This window comes from Mauremys reevesii, linkage group 9 (genome assembly GCF_016161935.1).
Source record: "Mauremys reevesii isolate NIE-2019 linkage group 9, ASM1616193v1, whole genome shotgun sequence".
Lineage (NCBI taxonomy): Eukaryota > Metazoa > Chordata > Testudines > Geoemydidae > Mauremys > Mauremys reevesii.
This window is the reverse complement of record NC_052631.1, coordinates 31,706,091-31,731,209: the sequence shown is the minus strand read 5'-3', so window position 1 is coordinate 31,731,209 and position 25,119 is coordinate 31,706,091. Positions and strand designations below refer to the sequence as shown.

General features: G+C 46.3%; 1 protein-coding gene across 14 annotated transcripts in view; it reads right to left on the bottom strand.

Moving 5' to 3' along the window:
* TFDP2 (transcription factor Dp-2) overlaps positions 1-25,119 on the bottom strand; it is a 171,817-nt gene that overhangs the window by 27,494 nt on the left and 119,204 nt on the right. For all 14 annotated transcript variants that reach the window (XM_039488589.1, XM_039488590.1, XM_039488580.1 and 11 more), the window contains 2 exons: positions 19,816-19,937; positions 3,746-3,793 (listed from right to left, as the gene is read on the bottom strand). In XM_039488589.1, coding sequence (XP_039344523.1) covers positions 3,746-3,793; positions 19,816-19,937 — 170 coding nt within the window. The remainder of the gene's footprint in view (positions 1-3,745; positions 3,794-19,815; positions 19,938-25,119) is intronic.

Genomic DNA, 25,119 nt, shown 5'->3' with positions numbered 1-25,119 from the left:
AATAAGTTAATAGAAGATTTTTCATTTACTTCAATGAATGTTCGTTAAGGCCCTGTGTGCAGTATACAAGATAGATCTGACTGATCCCACAGAATGTGATTTCAAAAGACATGGCTCTATTAGGAAACAGTTTTAATATGAATTTTTGCAAAAAGTGAACACTACCTCCCGCCCCCAATAACATCAAAATTACTAGAATAGTAGGAGCAGCAACCAAAGAAGGAAGCTTGCTCTAATGCAAAATAATTTGTCTACAAATTCCTTCTAAATTAACATCAGTAAAATATTAGTTATAAGCAAGAAGATTTTATTGGTAGACTTAGCTTTTACTGGTCTAACTGTAACGGAAACTCCATGCCTTGTATTTATTGAAAGATTATCTACGTAAAGAAATAAGTAAAGTTTCCAAGTGGTACAACAGTTTCTTTTTCTTTTGATCAAACATGCAGGGTATCTGAGGAAGGGCATACTTCCTGTATAGGACTAAATGAAAACCAATGTTAAAAACAATTAAATTTTTAGAGCTCTTCAGACCTGTGATATAATGCAATTGTTGGGTCTGATCCTGCACTCCTGCAAAATTCCCAAGGATATCATATTAATTTTTTAAATGGGAAAAACGTTGTTTAACAGGGTAAACAGCATTTTTGTTTTATATTATGGGCCAGTTTCTAGCTGTTCTCTTGTTTGTGATGGATTGCACAAGGGACATTTTTTCCTCCCAGGCATATCTTTGCAGGATGCAGACAGATTCATGGTGATTGCATCACTTGAGAGCAAGATGTGAAGGGGGATGGGATTATACCAAAGAAGAATGGCTGAGCATAGAGGGCAATTTATGCTTTATGAGGAAACACAGGGCCAGTACAGTTTTAGATGTAGATAGTTGTGATGCTGAAGATTGTGGGCAGTGATCTTCGATTTTATCGTTGTTGTCTTTTCCATTGGGGTTCATAATGCATCTGGGGAGGAGGGAACTCAGCCAGATGGGATCTCTGTGCCAACTGTGACTTAACAGATCTCCTTTTTTTTTGGTAGGTGTGTAAATTCCCCAGGAACGCAACGTGACTCTGGAGTCTTTTAATGTGTGGTGGGATTCTTCTGTTCTTTCTCCAAATAACTTGGATCCTTCAAATGGAAAAGTCTTCCACAGTGGATTGTACCTCTTTGGAAAGCCGGAAAGGTGAAACCATGAAGCTTTCTGCATGACCACTGAGGTTGAGATGGAGTGAGCAGCTGTACCAGCAACGTCCAGAGAGGCCTGCAACTATGTCCTTGCAAGGAGCTGACCCTCAGAAATTATTGCCTAAAACTGTTCTCTTTGATCAGTTGGGAGATGTTCGATGAAGCCATTTAATTTAGAGTAGTTGACATGATTGTATTTTGCCATAAAGGCTTGGTAATTAACAATCCTAAATTGTGGGGTCACTGATTAATATGATTTCCTTCCAAATAAATCCAGTCATTTCCAGTCCTTGTCATCAGGTGCCGATTTAGCGTGGTGCTGTCTGCCATGTTCATTTACAGCATTGACAAGGGAATTCAGGGATGGGTGAGAAAATAAGAAGTCTGTGTCTTTAGAGGGAACGCAATATTTTGTCTGCTCTTTTGTATGTGGGAGGTATTTTGGCTGGTGTCTGCCATATAGTTTTCACTGGGTTGAGCAAGGCCCCGTTGACAGGGAGCACAATGTGAGCTGATGAAGTATGTAGGATGTCCAGCAGCTTATGTTGTGATTTCTTCGGGCGAAATTTGTACTGAGTTTGCTACTCTCTTAATGAGATCTTGAAGCTATCTGAAGTCATCTGCCAGAGTTGGTGGGGAAGGCATCAGGAGAAGACAAAGAGATGTTCATCACAGGAGTAACCTCCTTATTAGTCTCACTTCCTGTTCTTCAAACATCTTCTCTTGAAGATCAGGAGGTCTGGATAGAGAAGCTGAAGGAGATTGTCTTCCTCTATCCCTTTGGGTGACATAAGATGCCCTTGAGACTTGGTGTTTATAGGCTGGCCCATGGGTCCCAGTAGGGCCACTGAGGTGGTGTTAAGTGCATGGGTGGGGACACCCAAGGGTGTCCATACCAACTGGGTAAGCCGTGCCTCCCATGGCAGTAAACTGTGGTTGTAGCAATTTCTGGGTGGCTGGCTTCTTGATATTGTAACGGGGAGCCTTCCACAGACACTGAATAAAAATCCTCATCATCCTTTTCATTGTTGCTTGACAGAGGTGAAACAGTCATGGATGCTGGGGGAGACTGCCTCAGTACCGCACATAAGATAGGGGACCGAGATATGGCCAGTATCGAGATCATGTCAGTGCCTAGTAGAGGCGTCTCTGAGATTAGTAAGTCTTCAGAGAAATGAAATTCCTGCAGTAGCGGTGGGTACCACTGAGGTAAGATGAGCAGTAGACGCTGATGTAGATGGAGACGACGGTACCAGGAGTCTTCTGCATTCCAGTGAATGGCCAGTAGGTGTTGTTCTGGTCTTCTGTGGAGCCGAAGTACTTGGTACTGAGGCACAAGAGGACTTCGTGGTGCTGCTTTGGAGGAGCTATATTGCTCTCTACCACTCCTTTCCCCTGATGGTACTGATCTTCCCGAGTCTATGCCCTTAGAATCTTTAGACTTATTGGTGGTACCAGTACCCTGAGGAGCCTGCAGCCTCGTGGGTACCCAGCCATTGGTACTGAGGTGGTTGACCTGGTCTGGGATCTCTCTCTCTCTCTCTCTCTTTTCTCAGGGGACTTGTAGCCCGCTTCTTTGAGAGGAATACGAAGATTTCCTCTTTGAAGTCACCGGAGAGTGTTGAGCCGAGGACATTGGTAAAATTGACTTAGTCGAAGACCACTGTACAGGAGTGGTCCCAAGGCTGGGGTCAGAGGTTGGTCTGAGTGAACTTTCCATTGTGAGGCATCTCAATTTTAGTTCACAGTTCTTACTACACCTTCATTTTAGTTTCACACAAAAAGTGCCCTTTTGAGGCACATGTGATTCTCTGAGGCAGCAAATGGAGCAGGAATGTTCATCACTGACTGGAATGGCTTCTCGACAGGAGAGAGATCGTTTCAACGTGGGGAAGCTGGGCATATCTTTTCCAAGGTTCACTTCTCAAGAGAGAAGAGACAGAAAAGAACTAACTAAGGTCAGGAAGTTAGATATTCTAACAACAAAATAAAGAGAGGAGAAAAAAAAGGGGAGTATTAACACTAACGGAAACTCTAGGAACTACACTATTAACTGCAAAACAAAAGTGAGATATAGATAATGAACTCTGAAATCGGACTCTGCTAAGGCTTTGTCTCAGGTGAAAGGCATTTGAGAAAGAACGGAGGGTGGCTCGCCTGCACTGAGGCAGAGCACAAAATGGGAAGAGTGCATGTGCAGGCTGAACGGATACTGCTAACTAAAATCTCTGATCTGAGGTTCAAGGACGTGAATACAGCTGGAGTGGGGCACCTATATGGACAGTACTCGAAGAAGAAACATAATTTAACACCTGTGTGTTTGTTACATTGAAAACCAGAACCATCCCACTTCTGGGAAGTGTTTCATTTATTTTTAATGGCTCTCTTTTGTCTCTGATGACTACAGACATACTATTCTAACTAAAGTAGTTTAGCTAAGGAATAAGAGTAATAGAAAACTGCTGTAAGTGGGAACAAGACATCTCTCCCTCTCAAGTTGGAACTGAAAGTAAATCTGGTTACAAATATACATACAGAACACACATTCAGCAATACTCACCTTTCTGAAAAATCTGATTCTATAAATTCCCGAGCCCGTTTTCTGTCCCTAGGGGGAGAGAGAGAATTTTTTTTTTTAAATTTAACATCTTTCCTTTATGCAGGGAACAAGAAAATATATACATTTTGTATATAGGAATATTAACAGCCTTGTACTTGAGCATTTTAAAAAAATCATTCATTTTTAAGTACAGTTAAATGTACTATGCAAACTATAATGAGAGAAAAAATAATGCAAATATCACCTGACAGAATTTAAATGAGAAATGGTTAAAATTTTGGACGCAGCATGGTGCAGAGAACAGAATATCATAGTGGGAGTGAGGAAACATAGGTTCTATTCCCAGGTTTGCCACTGATTTGCTGCGTGACCTCAGGCAAGTCACTTGGGCTGGCATTATTCAATGTGCCTAAGGGAGCTGGACAACCAAATCCCACTGAAATTCAGTGGATTTGAGTCGCTAAGCCCCTTTGGCTCCTTTGAAAATCCCAGTCTTAAATCCTGTGTTTTTCTCATCTTAAGGGGATGATAATGGTTCCCTTTATAAAGAACTTTGAGATCTACAGATGAAAAGACAAAAAAATTATTAAGTATTAAGATTTCATGATGGATAATGTATTCACATATCATCCAACTTATATCTTTGTAATATAACAAGGTCCTACAATTTAAGAAAGAACAGATATTTACCCTATACTAACAGTATGTATACTCAATCAGTACACATTCTACTATAGGTGTGCATGCATGCGCAAATGGATTTATTTAACAGTAGAATCTAGTGGGGTTGTGAATGAACCACGTGCCTTCTTGTGATTGGGCATAAAGGGTGGGGTTGTTGTGACTCATTTTCCTCGCAATTTGAACCCTATGGTAGCAGAGGACTCTGAAAGTAGGGATGGGGGTGGTTAGTGGGACCCACATGGACCACATTAACTTGAAGAACCATAGTTACTGCAGGCTAAGTAACCCCTCTCCCTTCTTTGAGTACATGTCTAGCGTGGATCACACTGTAAATGACTGGCAAGCGGTACATCCCTGCTGGATGGTGGTATGTGTAGTAGCTGCATCAGTCAGGGATTGGAGCACTCCCCAAAATTTTGCATCTGCTCTGGCAGCTAAGTCCAATGCATAATGCTTGTCAAGACTGAGTGGATTACTCCATGTTGTTGCCTTGCAGATCTTGAAAACTGGAACATTCCTGAAGCAGGCAGAGGATGCTGCTTGAGCCTTGGTGGAATGAGTTTTGATGTTCAGTGGGAGAGGTACACCAGCCAAATGGTAACACAGTGAGATACAGCATGTTATCTACCCAGATATCCTTTGTGATGATATGGCCTGGACTTCGGAGTGGCCAGCAACAGCCAGAAATAAATAGGGAAACAGCCTGAACTATTTGGTTCTGTTAACATAGTAAGGCAGGCTCTGGAAACGTTCAATGTGTGTAACTTCCTCTCCAGGTAAGAATGTAGTTTTGGGAAGAAGACTGGCAGATTGCTTGATTCAGATGTAATTTTAAGACTAGCTGGGTGATGTATTTATGGATAAGGTGATGCTAAAAATCTTACCCTATGAAACATCGGGGAGGGAGGGTCAGCCACAAGCACCTTGGAGCTTGCACACTCTCTTGGCTGAAGTGATTGCAACTAGGAAGACAGTCTTCAGAGTGAGATGACAACCAGCATTCTGAAAGGGACTCAAAGAGAGACCCCATGAGTCTTGACAGGATAATACTAAGGTTGCAGACAGGTTCTCTGACCAGGCCCTGAGACACTTTGACATTATCGAGAGATTACTGAATAAGACTGTACAGGTGGATAGCAAATAGAGATTGCTGCAAAGTGGACTTTAATAGAGCTGAATGTAAGGCTGGAATGTTGTAAATGCATCAACTAGTTGAGGCTCTGCAGTACTGAAGCCTGCATATGGTCCAGACACAGTTGGAATGCTCAAATTAAGGAACTCTTCCATTTTGACAAACAAGTCCCTCTGGTGGACATCTTCCCGATCTGTATCAGGATCTTTGGGACTTTTCTAGAGCAGTCCCTGTCTTTATCCAGCCAATATCCAAGCCTGTCAGGTGCAGTGACTTAAGATCAGAATGGAGTATCTGACTGTGCTCCTGTGAGAAGAAGTCCAGGAAGTCTGGGAGATGAATCAGAAGCTGAATGGACAGCTGCAGCAGGTTTGCCAGCCAAAACTGCTTTGGCCAGTATGAAGCTATGAGAATGATCATAGCTGTCTCTTAATTTTGGAAATCAGTCTGGGGATCAGTGGAACTGGTGGAAAGGGGGGCTGGATACCACTGCAGAAGGCAGGCATCAGCCAAGGAGTCTAGGCTCTTGCACCCTCTGGAATGCCTGATGTTGTCCTTGGTGGGAAACAGTTTTATCATGAGAAACTTCTCCCCCCTTTTATGATTAATCTCTACAGGGACCACTTGTGATTGGACAGAGATTAGAGAGAGATAGAGAGATTAAGATAATGGAGATATACCGATCTCCTAGAACTGGAAGGGACCCCGAAGGGTCGTCAAGTCCAGCCCCCTGAACTTCACTAGCAGGATCAAGTACTGATGTGGCCCCCTCAAGGATTGAACTCACAACCCTGGGTTTAGCAGGCCAATGCTCAAACCACTGAGCTATCCCTGCTCAGGAAGGCTACCATGTGACAGTTAACTTCCATAAGTGAAGGGCCATCACGAGTATCCTGTGTTGGTGGCACCCTGTCCAGAGCTTGATGGACTCCAGACAGAGAGGAGACAAGTATGCACCTCCTTGCTTGTTGAAGTGCATTACACATGTGTTGTCCGTCCGGATCTTCATTGCAGAATTCTGAAAAACAGATAGGAAGGCCAGGCAGGCTAGCCTGATGTGTCTGAGCTCCAGAACACTGATGTGGAACACCCTGTTCTGAGTGATAGCTATTGCATTAACAGGAATTTGTCTTCAGGAAGGTATGCTTTCACTGATCTAGGAGTCAAGGCTCCTATGAACTTTATCATCCGTGATGAGCTAAGAGAGAATTTTGTGTAGTAGGCACCTTAGCTCAGAGAACAGGGACAGGACATATGAGAAAGTTACTCACCTTGCAGTAACTGAAGTTCTTCGAGATGTGTGTCCCTGTGGGTGCTCCACTCTAGGTGACGGTGCGTCCCGGCGCCGTTGATCGGAGATTTTCGGTAGCAGTGCCTGGTTGGGACGCACGCACTCAGTTGGTATCTCCCGTCTCGTTGGAATCTTCCTGAGTGCATGCGCCCCATACCCTCCTCAGTTCCTTCTCTACCGTGGAGAATCATACTAGTACTCCAAAGTAGAGGGGAGGAGGGCAGGGAGTGGAGCACCCACAGGGAGACACATCTCGAAGAACCTCAGTTACTGCAAGGTGAGTAACTTTCTCTTCTTCTTCGAGTGCTGTCCCTGTGGGTGCTCCACTCTAGGTGAATGTATAGCAGTACCCCATTATGGTTGGTGGGACTTTGGAGATGCGGCAGTGAGTACTGTAGATAGTACTGTATGGTCTACTATGGTGTTTGCCGTGGTGTCTTGTGTGAGAGCATAGCGTTTTGCAAACTTGTGTTCAGATGACCCCATAGTCGCTTTGCAGATGTAAGGAATGGGAACATTGTGTAGGAAGGCAACGGATGTCGACCTGGCTCGAGTGGAATGAGTTCTAATGCCTTCGGGCGGTTGAAGATTTTGCGCATGGTAACAGGATCTGATGCAGTCAGAGATCCACTTGGATAGACGTTATTTAGAGATAGCCGTACCTTTCGATCTTTCGGTAATGGAAACAGAGTCATGGGGACTTACGAAATGGTTTAGTCCTGTCTAAATAAAAAGGCGATTGCTCGCCTGACATCGAGAGTATGCAGGGTTGCTTCTTGCGGAGTCTTGTGAGGTTTGGGATAGAAAGTAGGTAAGTATATAGGTTGGTTGAGGTGGAAGGTCGATACCACGTTAGGAAGAAAGTTAGGATGTGGTCTCAAAGTGACTTTGTCTTTGGAGAAGATTGTGTAGGGAGGGTGGGCCATCAGGGTGCTCATTTCACCAACTCTCCCTGCTGATGTTTTGGCAACTAAGAAATGCACCTTCATGGACATATGGAGATGAGAGGTAACCAAGGCCTCAAATGGAGGTTTCCTGAGAGCATGAAGAACGAGGTTAAGATTCCATGCAGCCGCTGTTCGGTAAATTTCAGGGTAGAGATTTTGCAGGCCCGTGAGAAAGCATTTTATGGTGGGGTGGGTAAAGAATGAATAGCCGTCTAATAGGTCATGGAAGGTGGTAAGTGCCTTCTTGAGTGTCTCTGAGAGGAGACATTAGGGCTTCCTGCCTCTTCACGTGAGAGGATGAAGCCGGGCTCCCGGTGGGTTCTGATGGAGCTGAGCGAAAAAGTCTGTCCTGTTTTAGTTTCAGGAGATAGTCTAGAATGTTAGGGAGGGTCACGTTATTGGGTGTTAAGTGATTACGTGAGCACCAGAGGGCGAAACATTTCCACTTCTGCAGGTAGGTTTTATGAGTGGAGTCTTTCTTACTGTGCAGGAGGACATATTGGACTTGCTCGGAACAGGCTAGTTCATGGGTTTGGAACCATGAAGGAACCAGGCTGTGAGGTGGAGCTTTTGAAGAACTCGTCTGTCGTCCTGGCAAACGTGTTCTGGCCTGTTGGGGAGAGCCCGTGGGTGACGGGAGGACATGCAGAGTAGGTAGGGATACCACATCTGTCTTGGCCAAGCTGGGGCATTAAGGATGACCCAGGCCTTGTTGTCTGCAATCTTCTGAGGAACCCTGTGTAACAGAGGGATTGGTGGAAGGCGTACAGGAGGGAGTTGTTCCATGGGATGAGGAATGCACCTCCTAGGGATGCAGTTCCGAGTTCCACTCTGGAGCAAAATGGAACATTTTCGATTCTGGGTCATGGCAAAGAGATCCATTGGCGGGATGCCCCAGAGGGAGAAGAGCTGTTGGAGTACTGTGAGGTGCAGTTCCCATTCGCGTTGTGTCAAGAAGTGCCTGCTGAGTGCGTCGGCAGTAGTGTTGTGACAGCCTGGTAGGTAGGAAGCGATGATTTGTATTCGATGTCGTATGCACCAATTCCATAGTTGAATGGCTTCCACACAAAGGGAATGTGATCAGGCTCCCCCTTGTCTGTTTATGTAGTACATGCATGCTATGTTGTCTTTTAAGGCCCGAAGAGATTTGTTCTTTATGAGGGGAAGAAAGTGAAGGCATGCTCGCCTCATTGCTCTGAGCTCTAAGAGATTTATGTGTAGGTGTGTCTCTCTGATGCGGACCACTGGCCTTGTGCCCTGTGTTCCCCTAGATGCGCTCCCCAACCAATCAGGGAAGCGTCCGTGGTGAGCATGAGCATTGGGGAACATTGCTGGAAGGAAACCCTTGTGCAGAGGTTTTCTGGACTTGTTTACCAATGTTGGGAAGCTATAACATTGGGAAGAGGAGTTAGCAGCATCCCTAAGATGTGTCTGTTGGGTTTGAAATTGGAATTGAGCCAGCCCTGGAGACATCTCATGTGTAGCCTGGTGTGGTGAATTACAAAGGTGGTGGCTGTCCTGTGACCAAGGAGCTGTAGGCAGAGTTTTGGGAGGAATAGAGAGCGTGTCTTTGAGCTGCGTGATAGCGAGGAATCTGTGATATGGGAGCGAGGCCCTGCTCTGGATTAAGTCGAGATAAGCTCCGATGAACTCGATCTGTTGTTTAGGTGTCAGGGTGGATTTTGGGATGTTTATTTGGAGGCCTAGGCTGTGATGAGGGAGATGGCGAAACGGGTAGCTTGAAGTGTCTCGCCATAGGAGTTGCCCTTGATGAGGCAATCATCCAGATAGGGGAACAGCATGACCCCGCGTTTGCGGAGGTGAGCCACGACCACGGCTAGAGTCTTGGAAAAAAACTCTCGGTGCTGTGGGGAGTCCGAAAGGAAGAACTCTGTATTGAAAATGGTTGTGACCGATTGTGAATCATAGGAAGTGTCTGTGAGATGGATGGATTGATATATGAAAGTAAGCATCCTGTAGGTCGAGAGCTGGGAACCAGTCCCCTTGATCCAGTGTAGGTATTATTGTGCCCAGTGTGACCATCTTGAATCTTTGTATCCTCACAAATTTGTTCAGTCGGTGTAGATCTAGTATAGGCCTCCATCCTCTGGTCTTTTTCTGAGTCAGAAAGTAATGGGAGTAGAAACCTGTCCCTTGATTTTGCGTCGGCACAGGTTCCACTGCACCTAGTTGTAGAAGATACGCCACTTCTGTGCGAAGTAAGTGGTCGTGAGAAGGGTCCCTGAGGAGGGATGGGGAAGGGTAGGAGAAAGTTTGTCCTTATCACAAGGGAGATCCTCCACTTTGGTCTGCAGTTCTTTGGGGATGCCAGATGCAGAGAGCCATGAAGATCTGCGCATAACCACAGCAGTTGCAGTTGTATGGGCTGCTGTGTCTGCCGTGTCTAGAGATGCCTATAGGGCTGTTCTGTAAATCAGTTGGCCCTCAGTCAGGATTGATTTGAAGTCTGCTCTCCTATCCTATGGAATGTAGGAGGCAAATTCAAAAGTTTATTATAAATATCAAAGTCGTAACTGGCGAGGGGAGCAGAATAGTTTGCAATTCTGAATTGTAGTGTGGAGGACGTATAAATCTTGTGGCCCAAGACGTCAAGGCATCTAAGGTCCTTGTCTTGCGGGGTGGGTCGATATTGTGACTGTTTCGTCCTCTGTGCAGCTGCATCCATGACAAGGGAGTTCGGTGGTGGATGAGAAATAGGAAGTCAGCGTCTTTAGCAAGGACATAGTATTTACATTCGGCCTTTTTGCAAGTTGGTACTAAAGACGCTGGGGTTTGCCAGAGTGTGTCAGCCGGCTCCAGGAGTGCTTCGTTTATAGGGAGCGTGATTTTTGAGGGTGCAGACTGTTGAAGGATTCTGAGGAGTCTCTGTTGCGTCTCCTGAACCTCTTGAAAGGGAGATATCTTGATTGAGTGCCACCCTCCTGAAAAGTTCTTGAAATTGTTTACAGTCGTCCACGGCCCGTGGAGGCAGGGGGAGGAGGGCTCCGTCTAGGGTTAATGGAGAGTTAGGAGTCAGTGAGTCAGGATATGGTGAGTAACTTGCATACTCAGGAGGGGGCTCAGACACCTTAGAAGTGGATGGAGCAGGAGATTGAGGCACAGAAGGAGGATGATTAGTAGGAGGATGTTGCCAAGGGTACCACTGAGGCCAAGGCATAGGGTAGGAGAACCCAGGTGTCGCCCATGGAGGGGCAAAATGGGGAAAACTGAGGCTGGTGGCCTTGAACCGTGACCTGAGGTGGTAGAGGTGCCTGTGGGGGAGAAGCAGGAGTGGAAAAACTCCGCTTGCTGCTGTAAATCAAGTTCACCGTCAGTGAAAACCAGTTCAGTTGGAGAGAGTGGCAGTTCAAAAAATGAGCCCTGTGTATTTAAGAGTGGAGAGTGAGGCTCAGGTGGCACTGAAAGCTCACATTGAGTGAGAAACTGTTGCGCCTGCTCCCTGGCTGAGCTGAGTCTGCTCTAGCTCATTAGCAGGAGAAAGTGAAAGTGACAGTAGTGCTGCAGACTGCTTGGAGGTGCCCCGCAGGGGGTCTGCTACTGGTGCCCGGGTGGAAGATAGGCTCGGTGCCAACAGTCTTCTCTCTGCAGGGGAGGATTGCGCTGCCGGCACCGCGGCCGTTTGCGGTGCCGAGGAAGCGCGCGCACAGCCGGCACCGCGGCCGTTTGCGGTGCCGAGGGGACCGGAACCACAAGGACCTTCCTGACATGGAAGGTCGGGTCCCTGCCTCTGCGCTCTGTCGGAGCCATGGCTGAGGCATTAGAAAAAGTTGAGGCACCTGCCTTTGGTGCTGTCAGCACAGAGGGTAGGGATCTCAGGGAAGACCCCCTACCCTTGTAAAAGTCTCTCCTGTGAGACTGTTCTGCTTCTTGCCTCCGCTCCAGGGAGGGTGAAGCAACGCTGCCCACCGTTTCCAATCTGGCTGGGGAGCGTGTGGGAGCGGGTTTAACCTTTCCCGTCTCCGAAAGTGGCTGTAAGGATTTTTCCGTCATCAGCATTTGAGCCGCAGATCCCTGTCGCGACGAGCTCTTGACGAGGCTCGTGCAATGGAGGCACTTCACAGGGACGTGGGTGTCCCCGAGGCACTTCACACAGTATGAGTGCCCGTCTGTCTGTGGCATGGATTCCCGACAGGAAATACACCTTTTGAATCCTGAAGCTCCTGGCATTATGAATTAGAGATGGCCGAGGAGAGTGTCTCAACGGGAGAGAAGCCTGAAGGTTTTTTTTTTTTTTTTTAAACTAAGTAACTAACTATGTAACTATACTAAAGGAAGGGAAACAACTGGGATGTAACCAATAACTATTTCTATGTTCTTTGTTACTGTTTCCTACAGAGACCAGGGAAGAGTAGGCAGCACTGCCCCGAGTTCCGTCTTCGGCCGAGGACGGTTGAGAAGGAACTGAGGAGGGTGTGGGGCGCATGCACTCAGGAAGATTCCAACGAGACGGGAGATACCAACTGAGTGCGTGCGTCCCAACCAGGCACTGCTACTGAAAATCTCTGATCAACGGCGCCGGGACGCACCGTCACCTAGAGTGGAGCACCCACAGGGACAGCACTCGAAGAAGAATCTAAGCTTGCCACCATCTCCTTCTAGGAACTGCCCTGAGTCAGGCAATCTTTGAGGTAAGGGTAAATGGGAATGCCCTTCCTTCTGAGATGGGTCACTGGTACTTCTAGGCACTTTGTAAAAACTCTAGGTGTCACGGAGAGCCTGAAATGCAGTACCTTACACTGGTAATGACTGGTTCCCACTGTGAATCATATGTACTTCGTGTGCACCAGATGGACAGCTATGGGTCTCTCATTCCCTGTGCTGTTCCTGGTCTGGTTGAGGACTCGGATGCTGTATCCTTCAAGGAATGATGTTTTGTGTCCTCCCTCTGAGACCTACCTTCACATTTGATGCTATATTTGGATTCCATCTGTCTCTGTTGTCTTTACATACAGGCATGGTTGCCAGTTTTGATGCCTGTGTCAGAGAGACCAGTGCAGGTGCCAGAGCAGTTGATGGTGAGACTGTCATTATCGAGGCTTTCAGTGTTGAAGACTTCACTGATGCTGAAGTAATCAGTGTTGAAGTCACTGGTGCCAGTTATGGTGGTGCTCTCTTTACCTTCTCTCCAGTGCTTGATTCTGGGGTGTGATTTGTACTCAAGGGAGCTCTGGCCAATGCTGGCTAATTTGGTCTTGCTCTAATAGTGATCTTCATTTCTGGGTCCAAGGTTACCGTCATCGATTGCTCTAGCAGATATAGCTTGAGCTGGGTGTCCCTGGATGAAAAGGACTTGCACACAGAGCACCTGTCTGGGATATGGCATTCCCCTAGGCAGAAGAGGCATTGACTGTGTCCATCCTTGGTGATCAGTCACTCACAGGAGGCCAGGGTTTAAACTCTTAAAATTTGGAGTTTGCCACAAGGTGTGGTGGTTAGCATGAAGTGCCTCACCCTGGTTTACAGGAGGGTCCCCGGTAACTTTTTTTTCTCTCTCTCTGTCAAGATAAATATTTCTTTACAAATTTGATGACATAAATGGTTTTAAAGTCTCTAAGAAGAATAGTGTGTTGGCCAGATGGTAAGTTCCTTCTCACTGCCATGAGTGATAAGAGGGAACTGAGAGAGGGTCAGAGCCACTCTACCTTTAATCCCTTGTGTGGGAGCATGAGGCGGCACAGGGTGCATGTGCGGTCCTGACACTCTGTTATTCAAAAGAACCTGATCTCACATGCATGATGTATATGCACACCTAGTGTAAGATTCAGATTCAGAACTTTAGAATCTTAATCAGAACATCAACAGATTAGGAATAATCATTTAGACCAAGAGAATTTTGCAAGTCACAAAAGTCTGGCTGTCCTTCAATACTAGATGTAGAAAAGAAAAAAGAGTCTCCTATATCAACTAGTATGACAGAAATCTGAATGTCAATTTGTATTTACCAGGCACTCTAAATGCCCTGCTATCATATAATCCAAATATCACAGTAGCATACACACTAATAGAAAAAGACAAAAAACATAAGAGGGCCAACCTACTGACTTACCCTTAGTTCAACAATGGGCATATGTTGGATTTACTCCCTCAAAATTCAGAACCAGTTTCTCTTCCAGAAGATAAAACAACCTGGCCAACTGGTCATGCAGTTTACTTGTTAATTGTTCAGACTGTCATTTCTGCCACAGAGCAAAAAGTGCTTAACAGGCCTTGTGGCTAAAACATAGGACCAAGAGTCAGGATAGATACAAAAATTCTATTCCCATTTCTGCCACAGATTTACTGGGTACCCTTTGACAAGTCACTTAAACTTTCCATACCTCCATTTTCCCATCTTTAAAACTGGGAAGATATTATTGACACACACATCACTGGTTACAAAAAAGACATTTACCTTTTCCATAACTGGTGTTCTTTGAGATGTGTTGCACATGTCTATTCCACAATAGGTGTGCGTGCTCACCATGTGCACCAGTGCCTGAAGTTTTTCCCCTAACAGTACTCATAGGGGAGCGCCCCAGCAACCTCTGGAGTGGCGCCTCCATGGAGCAGTATAAGGGGCACTGCGTGTTTCCCCTACCCTCAGTTCCTTCTTGCCAGACAACTCCGACAGAGGGGAAGGAGGGTGGGATGTGGAATAGACATGAGCAACACATCTCGAAGAACACCAGTTACGGAAAAGGTAACTGTCTTTTCTTTGAGTGATTGCTCATGTGTATTCCACAGTAGGTGATTCCAAGCCGTATCTGTTGGAGGTGGGTAGGAGTTCACAAATTCTCGGGACGGAGTACAGCCCTGCCAAAACTGGTGTCATCCCTGGTTTGGGAGACGATCGCATAGTGCGAGGTTAACATGTGAACTAAAGACCACGTGGCAGCCCTACAAATGTCCTGGATGGGGATGTGGGCCAAAAAAGGAAGCCAACAAGGCTTGCACCCGAGTCGAATGCGCCTTCACAATTGATGGTAGAGAGATTCCCACCAGGTCATAACAGGTACGGATGCACTAAATGATCCAGTTGGAGAGGTGTTGAGTGGAGATCGGCCGACCTTTCATGAGCTCAGCTGACGCCAAGAACAGTTGAGAGGACTTTCTGAACAGCTTAGTCTGCTCCAGATAGAAAGCCAGAGCCCGTCTCACATCCAGCGTGTGGAGATGGCGCTCCTCACTGGACGTGTGGGACTTGGGGCACAGGACCGGTAGAAAAATGTCCTGACCCGTGTGATAGGCGGAGACCACCTTTGGAAGGAACGAAGAGCATGGGTGGAGCTGGACTTATCCTTATGAAACACCATATACAGGGGCTTGGAGGTCAGAGGTGGGACCAGGAGCACATGGCTAGCGGCTCAAATGGGGGCCCTGTGAGACAGGCCAACACCAGGTTTAGGTCCCACTGCGGGACTGGGGGCCTAACATACTGGAAGAAACGATCCAACCCCTTAAGGAACCGGCCAGTCATAGCATGGGAGAATACCGCGTGGCCCTGCACTGGAGGATGGAAGGCCAATATAGACGACAGGTGCACCTTGACTGACGAGGGCACCAGGTCCTGGGCTCTAAGGTGGAGGAGGTAGTCCAGAATAAGATGGATCGGTGCAGACACTGGGGAAATGCCCCACTCGTCTGCCCATTTGGAAAATTGAGACCACTTTGCCAAGTAGACTAAGCACGTGGAGTGCCACCTGCTTTCTAGGATCACGTGTTGAACCCCTTCTGAGCACGTCCTTTCCTCCCTTCCTAACCATTGAGCAGCCACGCCATGAGGTGGAGTGCTGCTAGGTTGGGGTGGAGGCGGCGGCCCCATCCTGGGAGAGCAGGTCCGAGCAGGACGGCAAAGGCTACGGCGACCGCCAGGCCCGTGAGGGTCCTGTACCAATACTGCCTGGGCCATGTCGGGGCAATCAGAAGGACATGGGCCTTGTCTGTCTTTATCTTTTCGAGGACCTTGCCAATCAGCGGGAATGGGGGAAAGGCATAGAGAAACTGGCCTCACCAGGACAGGAGGAAGGCATTGCAGATAGCACCCTGTCCCAGCGCCCATCCCCCCAGAGCAGAACCAGGGACAGCGATGGTTCTGCCAAGTTGCGAACAGGTCCACCTGGGGAGTTCCTGTGCACCACCTCCCGCGAGAGGTCCCCCTGGAGGGACAGGGGCAGGTGGTGGTTGGGCAGGGAGGAAGTAAACTGGAGGGTGTAGCCCCGGGAGATGGTGTTGAAGACCCATCGGTCTTAGATCAGCCGCGACCACTCCGGGAGGAACGCACACAACCGATTGGAGAAGGGAAGTTTTATTGAGGGTGGATCCCTGACGAGAACTGTCAGGGCACCCCCGGGCATCCCGTCAAAACGGCTTTTTCCCCTGCCTGCCTTTGGAGGACCCAGGTTGGGAGGCAGGCCAAGACTGCCTCTGTGGGCACCTCTTATAGTCCTATAACTTCTTATAAGCGCCCTTGTATTTTGGGTGGGTGGCCTGAGTGGGAGTCTACTGCAACTTGAACTTAGGATTAGCCAGAGCCGGAACATAGAGACCCAGAGTCTGGAGAATCATGCAGGAGTCTTTCAGGCCATGCAGCTTTGTATCCGTTTGTTCCACAAACAGAGCTTTGCCGTCAAATGGGAGGTCCTGTAGGGAGGTCTGCGCCTCACTGGACAGCCCAGAGAACAGGAGCCACGACGCCCTTCTCATGGACACCACAGAGGCCATGGACTGCGCAGCCATGTCCGCTGCATCCGAAGCTGCCTGCAGGGTTGCCCTGGCAGCTGCTGCACCGTCCTCCACCAGTGCTTTGAACTCCTTCCTGTCATGCTCCTGGAGGGAGTCCTCGAACTTGGGCAGGGAGCCCCACAGATTGAACTCATACCAGCCCAGGAGAGCCTAGTGGTTCGCCACCCATAACTGGAAGCTTGAGCACCAATAAAGTTTCCTTCTAAATGAGTCCAGTGTCCGTGAATTTTTATTTTTTGGTGTAGGGGCTGGCTGACCCTGCTGCTCCCTGTGGTTGACAGACTCAACCACCAGGGAGGTAGGAGCAGCGTGGGTGTATAAGTACTTGTGTCCCTTGGCAGGTATAAAATACTTGCATTCTGCTCTCTTAGAGATGGGGGCCAATGAGGCTGGTGTTTGCCACAGGGCATTTGAAATTTTTGCCACCCCTTCATGGAGAGGCAAGGCCACCCTGCCCGGTGCCGAGGAGGACAGCACATTAAACAGGGAGTCCGAGGGCTTCTCCATCTCCTCTGCTTGGAGGTGGAGGCTTGATACCACCCTTTTAAAGAGTTCTTGGTATGCCCTGAAGTTTTCCTGCAGGGCAGAGCAGTGCCGAGAGTCTCGGTTGGACAGAACCCAAGCAGACAGTCGGGTGGGCATTGAGGGCAATCCATGTGGACTTTACCCTGAATGGTCGCTGGGCGGTGAACGGCGTTGGGAACGTTCCCTCAACCAAGACTGGTACCGAGCTGGGAGCAACTGTGGAGATCCCAGCGGTGGCTTGCCTCTGGAGCATGGGGCTGACGTCGGCGGTGCTCCTGGTACTGGCATGGACATAACAGCATGGACATAACATCCCGGGCAGCCTGCAGAGCCTCCGGTGTGGAGGGCATCCGGACATCCGGGGAGGCCTGTTTCGAATGGGCCGGGCTACTCTGCTCAACATGAGTCAGAGGCCTAGAGGCTGGTGTGGATCGAGGACTGCCCGACATGGGACTAGCCTCTGTCCTGGGTTTACTCTGGTGCCACGGTGAAGAAGGTAGCTTTCTAGCCTTCCTAGGCATGCCCTGTGGATGGGCAGTGGTGCTGACTGGTCGATGGCGCTGAAGGGTTGCCGCGCATCGACACCGCGGTGCCTGGTGTTGACTCGGAGTGGCGCACCAGAGCCGGGGTCAGCGCCGACTCCATCAGAATAGCCTGGAGCCTAATGTCCCTCTCTCTCTCTTTCCGGGGCTTAAATTACTTGCAAATCTTGCAGCGATCTCTGAGATGGGTTTCCCCCAAACAGTGCAGACAGTCCGTGTGCGGATCACGCAGTGGCACAGATTGCCTACAAGTGTTGCACGACTTGAAAACTGGGGTGCAGGACATGCCCTGGCACGGGCGCTCTAACTAAGCTAAACTAACTAAACAATTAACTAACTACAGGTACCATACACTGAACTAACAGGCAGTTTTGGGGACGAGCTACAGCAAAGCTGGAGCAGAGCAGTTCCAAAGCACCTTCACTGGCAGCAAGAAGGAAATGAGGGCAGGGGGAGCACGCAGAGCCCCTTATACCGCACCATGGAGGCGCCACTCCAGGGGTCGCTGGGGCTCTCCCCTCCAGGTACTGCTAGGGGAAAAGCTTCTGGCACCGGTGCATGTGGCGAGCACACACACCTATCATGGAATACACATGAGCAATCACTCGAAGAACTGAGGATTACTTAATTAGTGTCTGAAAATCGATCTGAGAATCCTGGATGAAACAGCAAAATATTACTGAGAGAGTAACAACATTAATAGTTGATGTAGCATGGTCCGGCCACTTACACAGACTGTGCCTTTTCTGTCTGTCTAGGTTTTTATAATGTCATCCATCACCATAGTATCTCAGCACTTACAGCATTTGTGACAGACCCAGACCAGTGGGATACAGGAGTCTGGTAGAGGGCAAATATACTGGTCATTGGACGAGTAGTTTTCTGTTCCCTGAGTGACCAGAGCAGGGGCTGCACTAGAGTAATCAGGAACCTGCTAGAACCAATTAAGGCAGACAGGCTGATTAGAACACCTGCAGCCAATCAAGGCAGGCTAATCAGGGCACCTGGGTTTAAAAAAGAGCTCACTTCAGTTTGTGGTGTGCATGTGAGGAGCTGGGAGCAAGAGGCGCAAGGAGCTGAGAGTGAGAGAGTGTGCTGCTGGAGGACTAAGGAGTACAAGCATTATCAGACACCAGGAGGAAGGTCCTGTGGTGAGGATAAAGAAGGTGTTTGGAGGAGGCCCTGGGGAAGTAGCCCAGGGAGTTATAGCTGTCATGCAGCTGGTACAGAAGGCACTATAGACAGCTGCAATCCACAGGGCCCTGTGGAACCCAGAGTAGAGGGCGGGCCCGGGTTCCCCCCAAACCTCCCAACTCCTGATCAGACACAGGAGGAGTTGACCCAGATTGTGGGTTCCACCAGAGGGGAAGATCACTGAGGTGAGCAAATCTGCCAATAAGAGCAGGACCCACCAAGGTAGAGGAGGAACTTTGTCACACATTCAAAAGATACATACATCTATTTTAAATGAGTAATAGTATTTGCAGGGAAGGATATGTTGATGTTGGGCTACTGGGTATACTTGTCCTGAAAGTCTTACTTGAAAATAAAAAGTTATCTTCAAAAGCATTGGATTAAATCTGTCCATGATATCTTAAGGTGCAGGAATGCTGAAATAAAAAAAAATAAAAGGGTCCTGAAAGATTTTAAAGCTCATAACTCAAAGCACCTTGTTCTTCAGTCAGAGATCTCTGTGAGAACAATAGATTGCAACACTGTGAATCAGTAATATGAAAATACAGCCATCAACAACATTTAGAGTTTGTCACTAGTTTTATGGCCTGTTTTTAAAAAATGCCTGTTAAGGCATGTTTGACCCCACCCTTCTACTGTTGGCAAACACCAATAATCCTTTACAGTAAGGATACTGTAAATTTCTACGGATCTATGAAGAGTAAGGACTTGTTTTAATTGTGCAAATACATTCAGTTCTTTCCATTACTACCGGAAAATAAGCATCACCACAAACCCATATACAAATTAGGTAGTGAAATAAACCCAGACTGAAATCACTGGTACATGTAGTTACACGCTTACGTATTATAGACATTAAAAGTACAAAATATGCTTAACAGCACACACCCTTTGAACTGTGTAGGAACTAGGATATTTGAGCCAAGATACACATGCAAGAGTATACAGAAGAAAAATCAAAACAGGTTTGCCCCAGTGCCCAGCACTTCTCTTTAAACAAAACAAATTCTTACCGTGGAATCCAGCCAGTGGCTTCTGTTATGTGCGTCTGAGTGACCATTGCTGGTGCTGGGGTGTATGGACTCCCAATCAGAACGCTCCCTGAATTGGTCAGTCTTTGTGGTGTGCTTATGATCTATGAAAATTAGAAACAAAATTACGTTCTATAAAACAATTTAAAAGTAAATGGACATAAATCAACACGAATCATGGTCTTAAGCAAAACAATTTTAGCATTATGTAAACTGCAGTCACATGCAGTTAACACTGAAGCTGCATCACTTAAAAATATGGCCTCAAACTATCTTGCAACATATTATATTCCAGGCCTTAATGTGAGACCCAGTTCCACTGTCTTTGGGCAATTTCCTTCAATCTAATCACATCATTGAGAGATTTTCTTAAGTAAAGAGTATGAAACTGAACTTTTTCTCATAAACACATGCTTGCAATGCATGTGTCACAGGTGAAAGGCTATATACCGTATATATCTCACAGCTGTCTCTTGATTTTGGGGATCAGTGGAACTGGTGGAAAGGGAGGCTGGATATCACTGCAGAAGGCAGGGATCGGCCAAGGAACCTAGGCTCTTGCCCCCTCTGGAACGCTTGATGTCCTTGGTGGCAAACAGTTTTATCATGAGAACTCCCTTTTATGATTAATCTCCAAACTCAAGAAAATTCTGCAGGACTGTAGATGAATTATATAATCATATTCATAAAATTATGAAAGCTATACCTTAAAATTCTGTTTAAAATGTTGTCTACATTAAAAGAGACCTGTTGCAGCTGAATCAGTGGAGTGCAGCTGAATCAGTTCTGAGCACAGTTTAACTCCAAGTGTAGACAAGGACAAACCAAGTAGCCTAAAATAGTAATTTAATTTCATATTAATGAATCAATAAGTTTATCTGTACTTTTCCTGTAGTGACCCATGTGAGTCAAAACTGCATACCTTAGATTTAGATGGGATTAACAATTTCAGTCATTCTGCTAATTTGGTTGGCTCTTATTCAGGCAATAAAAAAAGGCCTACACAAACAATTGTTAGGTTAGTTGGGCTATGTATTCATGAGGCTTACAAGTTGTAATGGGTCCACCATAATAGGGATTGGTATATCCTTCTTAGAACAAATCAGAAGCCTATGCGTACTTTTGACGCTGGGCCTGAATTTTTTCAGTATCCAATATTGCAATGCCTTATTTGTAGATGAGCATAGGGAGTTACATTTGTTGCTGAAGCCATGAGACCCATTAACCACACAAAAAAAGAAATAATTTGTTCTGGAAATAGATGTAGAAGGTTTATGGCTGATTTTTTTCTTTAAGCATCTGTCTCCACTGTTAAGTCCAAGAAGGTGCCTGTAAAAGGAATCCATTGAGTGGGTATTAGTAATGATTTTTCCCAGTTTATTCTGAGCCTTAAGTTGTTGAAAAGCATACAGATCTGGGACATGACTATAGAGAGGGCTTTCTTTGATGGAACTTTGATAAACCAATCATCTAAATAAGGGGAGATGAAAATACCCTGTTGCTGGTAGGTGGGCAACCACCACCACCAGGCATTTTAAAAAAAAACACTTAGGGCCAGAGATAGGCGGAAGGGGCGGAACTTGTATTGAAAATTATCTTTTCCTATGACGAAATGGAGATATTTGCAGTGAGATGGTCTTATGGATATGTGAAAATAAACATTCTTTAAATCAACATCTGCAAACCAGTCCTGTTGCGTAATTACAGATTCTAGAGACAGCAAGTGGAAGTGGAACCTCTTTATGGAAAAATTCAGTTTCCTCTGATCCAATATTGGATGGAGAGCTCCATTTTTTTTTTTTTACACATTAGAAAGTACTTTGAAAAGAATTATTCTGGTCATCCATAATACTATTAATAAACAATGATAACTGATTTCATAGGTGATGGCAGTATCATGCCATAACTTCCTGATATTTCATGATTCTCATTCCAAAAGTGGAAGATGAAAAATATTTTCTTCCTAATGCATCCATCCCCTTTCTCTCCCTATCAGAAGAAGTTTAATGCACTATACCTCCCTCAGAGCATTGAGCTGGGGTCTCCAGCACCAGAGAAATCACAGGTGGATGCATATGGATCACAGGAAAACTTTACCAGCTCCCCCCAAGAGGGTTATCAGCTTCCCCAGACATTGGTTCAGCTGATTTAGAAGGTTGAGACAGTCCATCCAAAAAATTCTGCTTCTGGAGAATTAACCCAAAATATCAAACACTGGGTGTGAAGTCTCCTCCACAGCTATTTACAGCATGCCCAGAATCTTAGCCATTATATTCATTAGTTCAGAATAAGAACATCATCCTCCGAAGGGAATGAAAAGGAAACTAAATTAACATAAAGAAAGACTGGCACCAGCCTCTCTGTCCTACCAGATTCCTCCAGCCAGCTGTCCTACAGCTCTGGACTATGTGATTAAGGCAAGCTCTGAGACTCTGCCACAGAGGGAATTCTCCTTCTGCACCTTTGCTTTAGATCAGTTAAAGCTAAATAAATCTCTTTACTAAACCAAAATATCTACAGAGACAGTACACTGAATCTATATCCTTTTTTATTCTCCGACTATCACCCTTGAAGATCTTACACCATTCATGCAGACCTTGTTTCTGAGAGAAGCTAGATTCTGCTCTCTCCATAATGCATTGTTTCATCTGTCCACCAAATGGTGCCACTGGACAGCAAAGAGGTCTCTCTTCTCCACAAGTTTGCAGCATCCCAGTATGGGACTAGAAGAACTCTGAATTGCCACATCAGTGAATGTTATTACCGCTCAATTGCCAAGTCAGTCATTTATCCTTATACTAAGAACTCTGGGAAAGTATTTAAAAAAGAAAGGGTACTTCTCTTCTCTTCTAGTAACTGGAGTTCTTCAAAATGCATGCCCCCTATCTGTAGTCCACTGTGGGGGCCATGTGCTACATGTGCCAGAAAGCTGAAGATTCTTGCTAGTAGTATCCGTTGGTCTGTGTCTGAGCCCCCTCCTCCTCATGCTTTAAGCATATTAGGTATTCGAAAACACAAGAAATGGAAGCAGATACAGGAAAGCCAGATTGTCCCTTCATCCAAGTTTGAAATCTGGACCACTTTAGATGGTAACAGATTCTAGTAGAATGCTTTTGTGAGTTAATTAGTACATCCTGCACAGATGAAGAACATGACTGCTCAAGAGCAGACTGCGTAAGTCCAATCACTCATGTCATCAGGTGAAGACTGTGGGTCCATATGAAAGATCCTGTCCTCCTGGCTTGGACAGGAGAGCTGAGGGCAGGGGAAGATATGTGAAGACTCTGCTGGACAGCTGAAGGAGACTGGTAATGACCACTGTTGATATGGGCAAGTCGGGGCAATAAGTATCATCCTTGCCCTGTCCTGATATATCTTCCTTACCATCTTTTAAATCAATGGGAAGAAAGGAAACACACACATCAAACCCTTCCTCCAATGCAAAAGGAAGGCATCTGACAGGGATTGTCAGTCTCTGCTTGCTCTGGAACAGAGAGAGGCAACGTATTCTATTGACCCTTACTGTGAATAGGTCAACCTTTGACTGACCTCAGATGGAGAATATAGTCTGAACCAACTAATCCTTTACAGCCCATTTGTGCATCTGGGAGCTGTCTCTGCTAAGATAGTCCATGAAGATATTGTTTTCTCCTGCTAGGTGCAGGGCCACAGGATAAAATGTCGTGACAAACACACTAATCCCTAGACTTACTGATTCTGTGAACAGAAGAGCAGAGTGCATCGCCCCTGCTTGTTGATATCATCATCATCGGCAATCCCTCAATTCAAGGATGATCTCTACCACAGCTTGTTGATGTAATACATCGCTGATGTATTGTCTGTCACCACTTGTACAACACTCTCTTGCAGGTAAGGGAGGAATGATTTGAGAACCAGATGAACAGGTCTTAATGATATGCAGGGATCCCTCCTGAGGGGGCCAGTGCCCTCGAACTGTCAAATGATTCAGATGTCCTCCTTAACCCGTTGTTGATGTGTCTGAAGTCACAGTCCAGGATGGACTTGTAGGATTGAATTGTGCACCCCTGAGCACATTTGTCCCGATTGACCAGTCTACGGAGACTATGACATTCTGAGGCATGGTGATCAATGACTGAAGATTGTTCTGACTTGTCCTGTACACCTGAGACATCCAGTGTTGTAAAGTCTCATCCTTAGATGCGCAAAATACATCTCCAATACATCTGTTAGTTTATAAGGTGCCACAGGACTCTTTGTTGCTTTTTACAAAATAGATCTTGTAAGTAGTGGCCACCGTGAGACCCGGGAAGAATTTTAAACCTTCTGGGTGGGACACTGTCAATCTGTAACGGTACTAACTAATCTTGATAAATCTGTTCTCTGGCAGAAAAGCTCTTATTTCCAGAGAGTCCAGGATGGTACCTACAAAGAGAATCCTTTATGAGGGGCAGAGGATTTTCTCTGGGCAATTAAGAAAGAGCCAAGGTCTGAAAAGAATTTATCCTTGAAACCGATATGGTTTAACAGCTCCTCATGCAAGAGGGCCTCCAGTAGCCAGTTGTCCAAATAAGAGTAAACATAAATACACTGATTCCTCAGATGACTGCTACCACAGAGACAGTTTGTAAAAATTCTGGGTGCTGTGGAAAGGCCAAATGGGAGTACCATGTATGGATAGTGGCGACAAGCCACTGTGAATCAAAGATACTTGTGATGATTTTGATGAATGAGATATGAAAATGTGCATTATTTAGATCGACAGTTGCAAACCAATCCATAACTGACAGCAAAGGGGTTATGGTGGCCAGAGACAAAATGCAGAACCAAAACTTTCACATGTATTTATTTAAATCCCTTAAATCCAGTACTGGCCAAACCCCACCCCCAATAAGGCCTTAAGTCCCATGATTGCCAGTTACTCCAGTAAGCGGGATTTGGTGCCTGCAGGAGGCAGGCCATATGGTACTACAAAGCAAGCTACAGGTTTCTGAGTTCTCCCTCCATCTTCTTCCTGCTACAGTTACCACTGTACATCTGAAACAGAATGTAACAGTGGATCCAAAGGGAAGAATGGAGATCTAGCTCTTTATGAAGTTCCAGTAGGTATCCAAGGCAGAGGAAGCAAAGGGGAAAACCCCTGATGTCTTGTGGCCTATTCTTCTTAGCAGGGGACAAGGAAGACAAACTCAGAAATAGGTAAATATGTCTCCTTTTGGAAACCCTAATCTTCCCATCCAGAAATGATGAAGAAATCAGAGCTGGAAGGTGAACCTTGTCTGTCACAGTGACAGAGCTCTTCAGAAC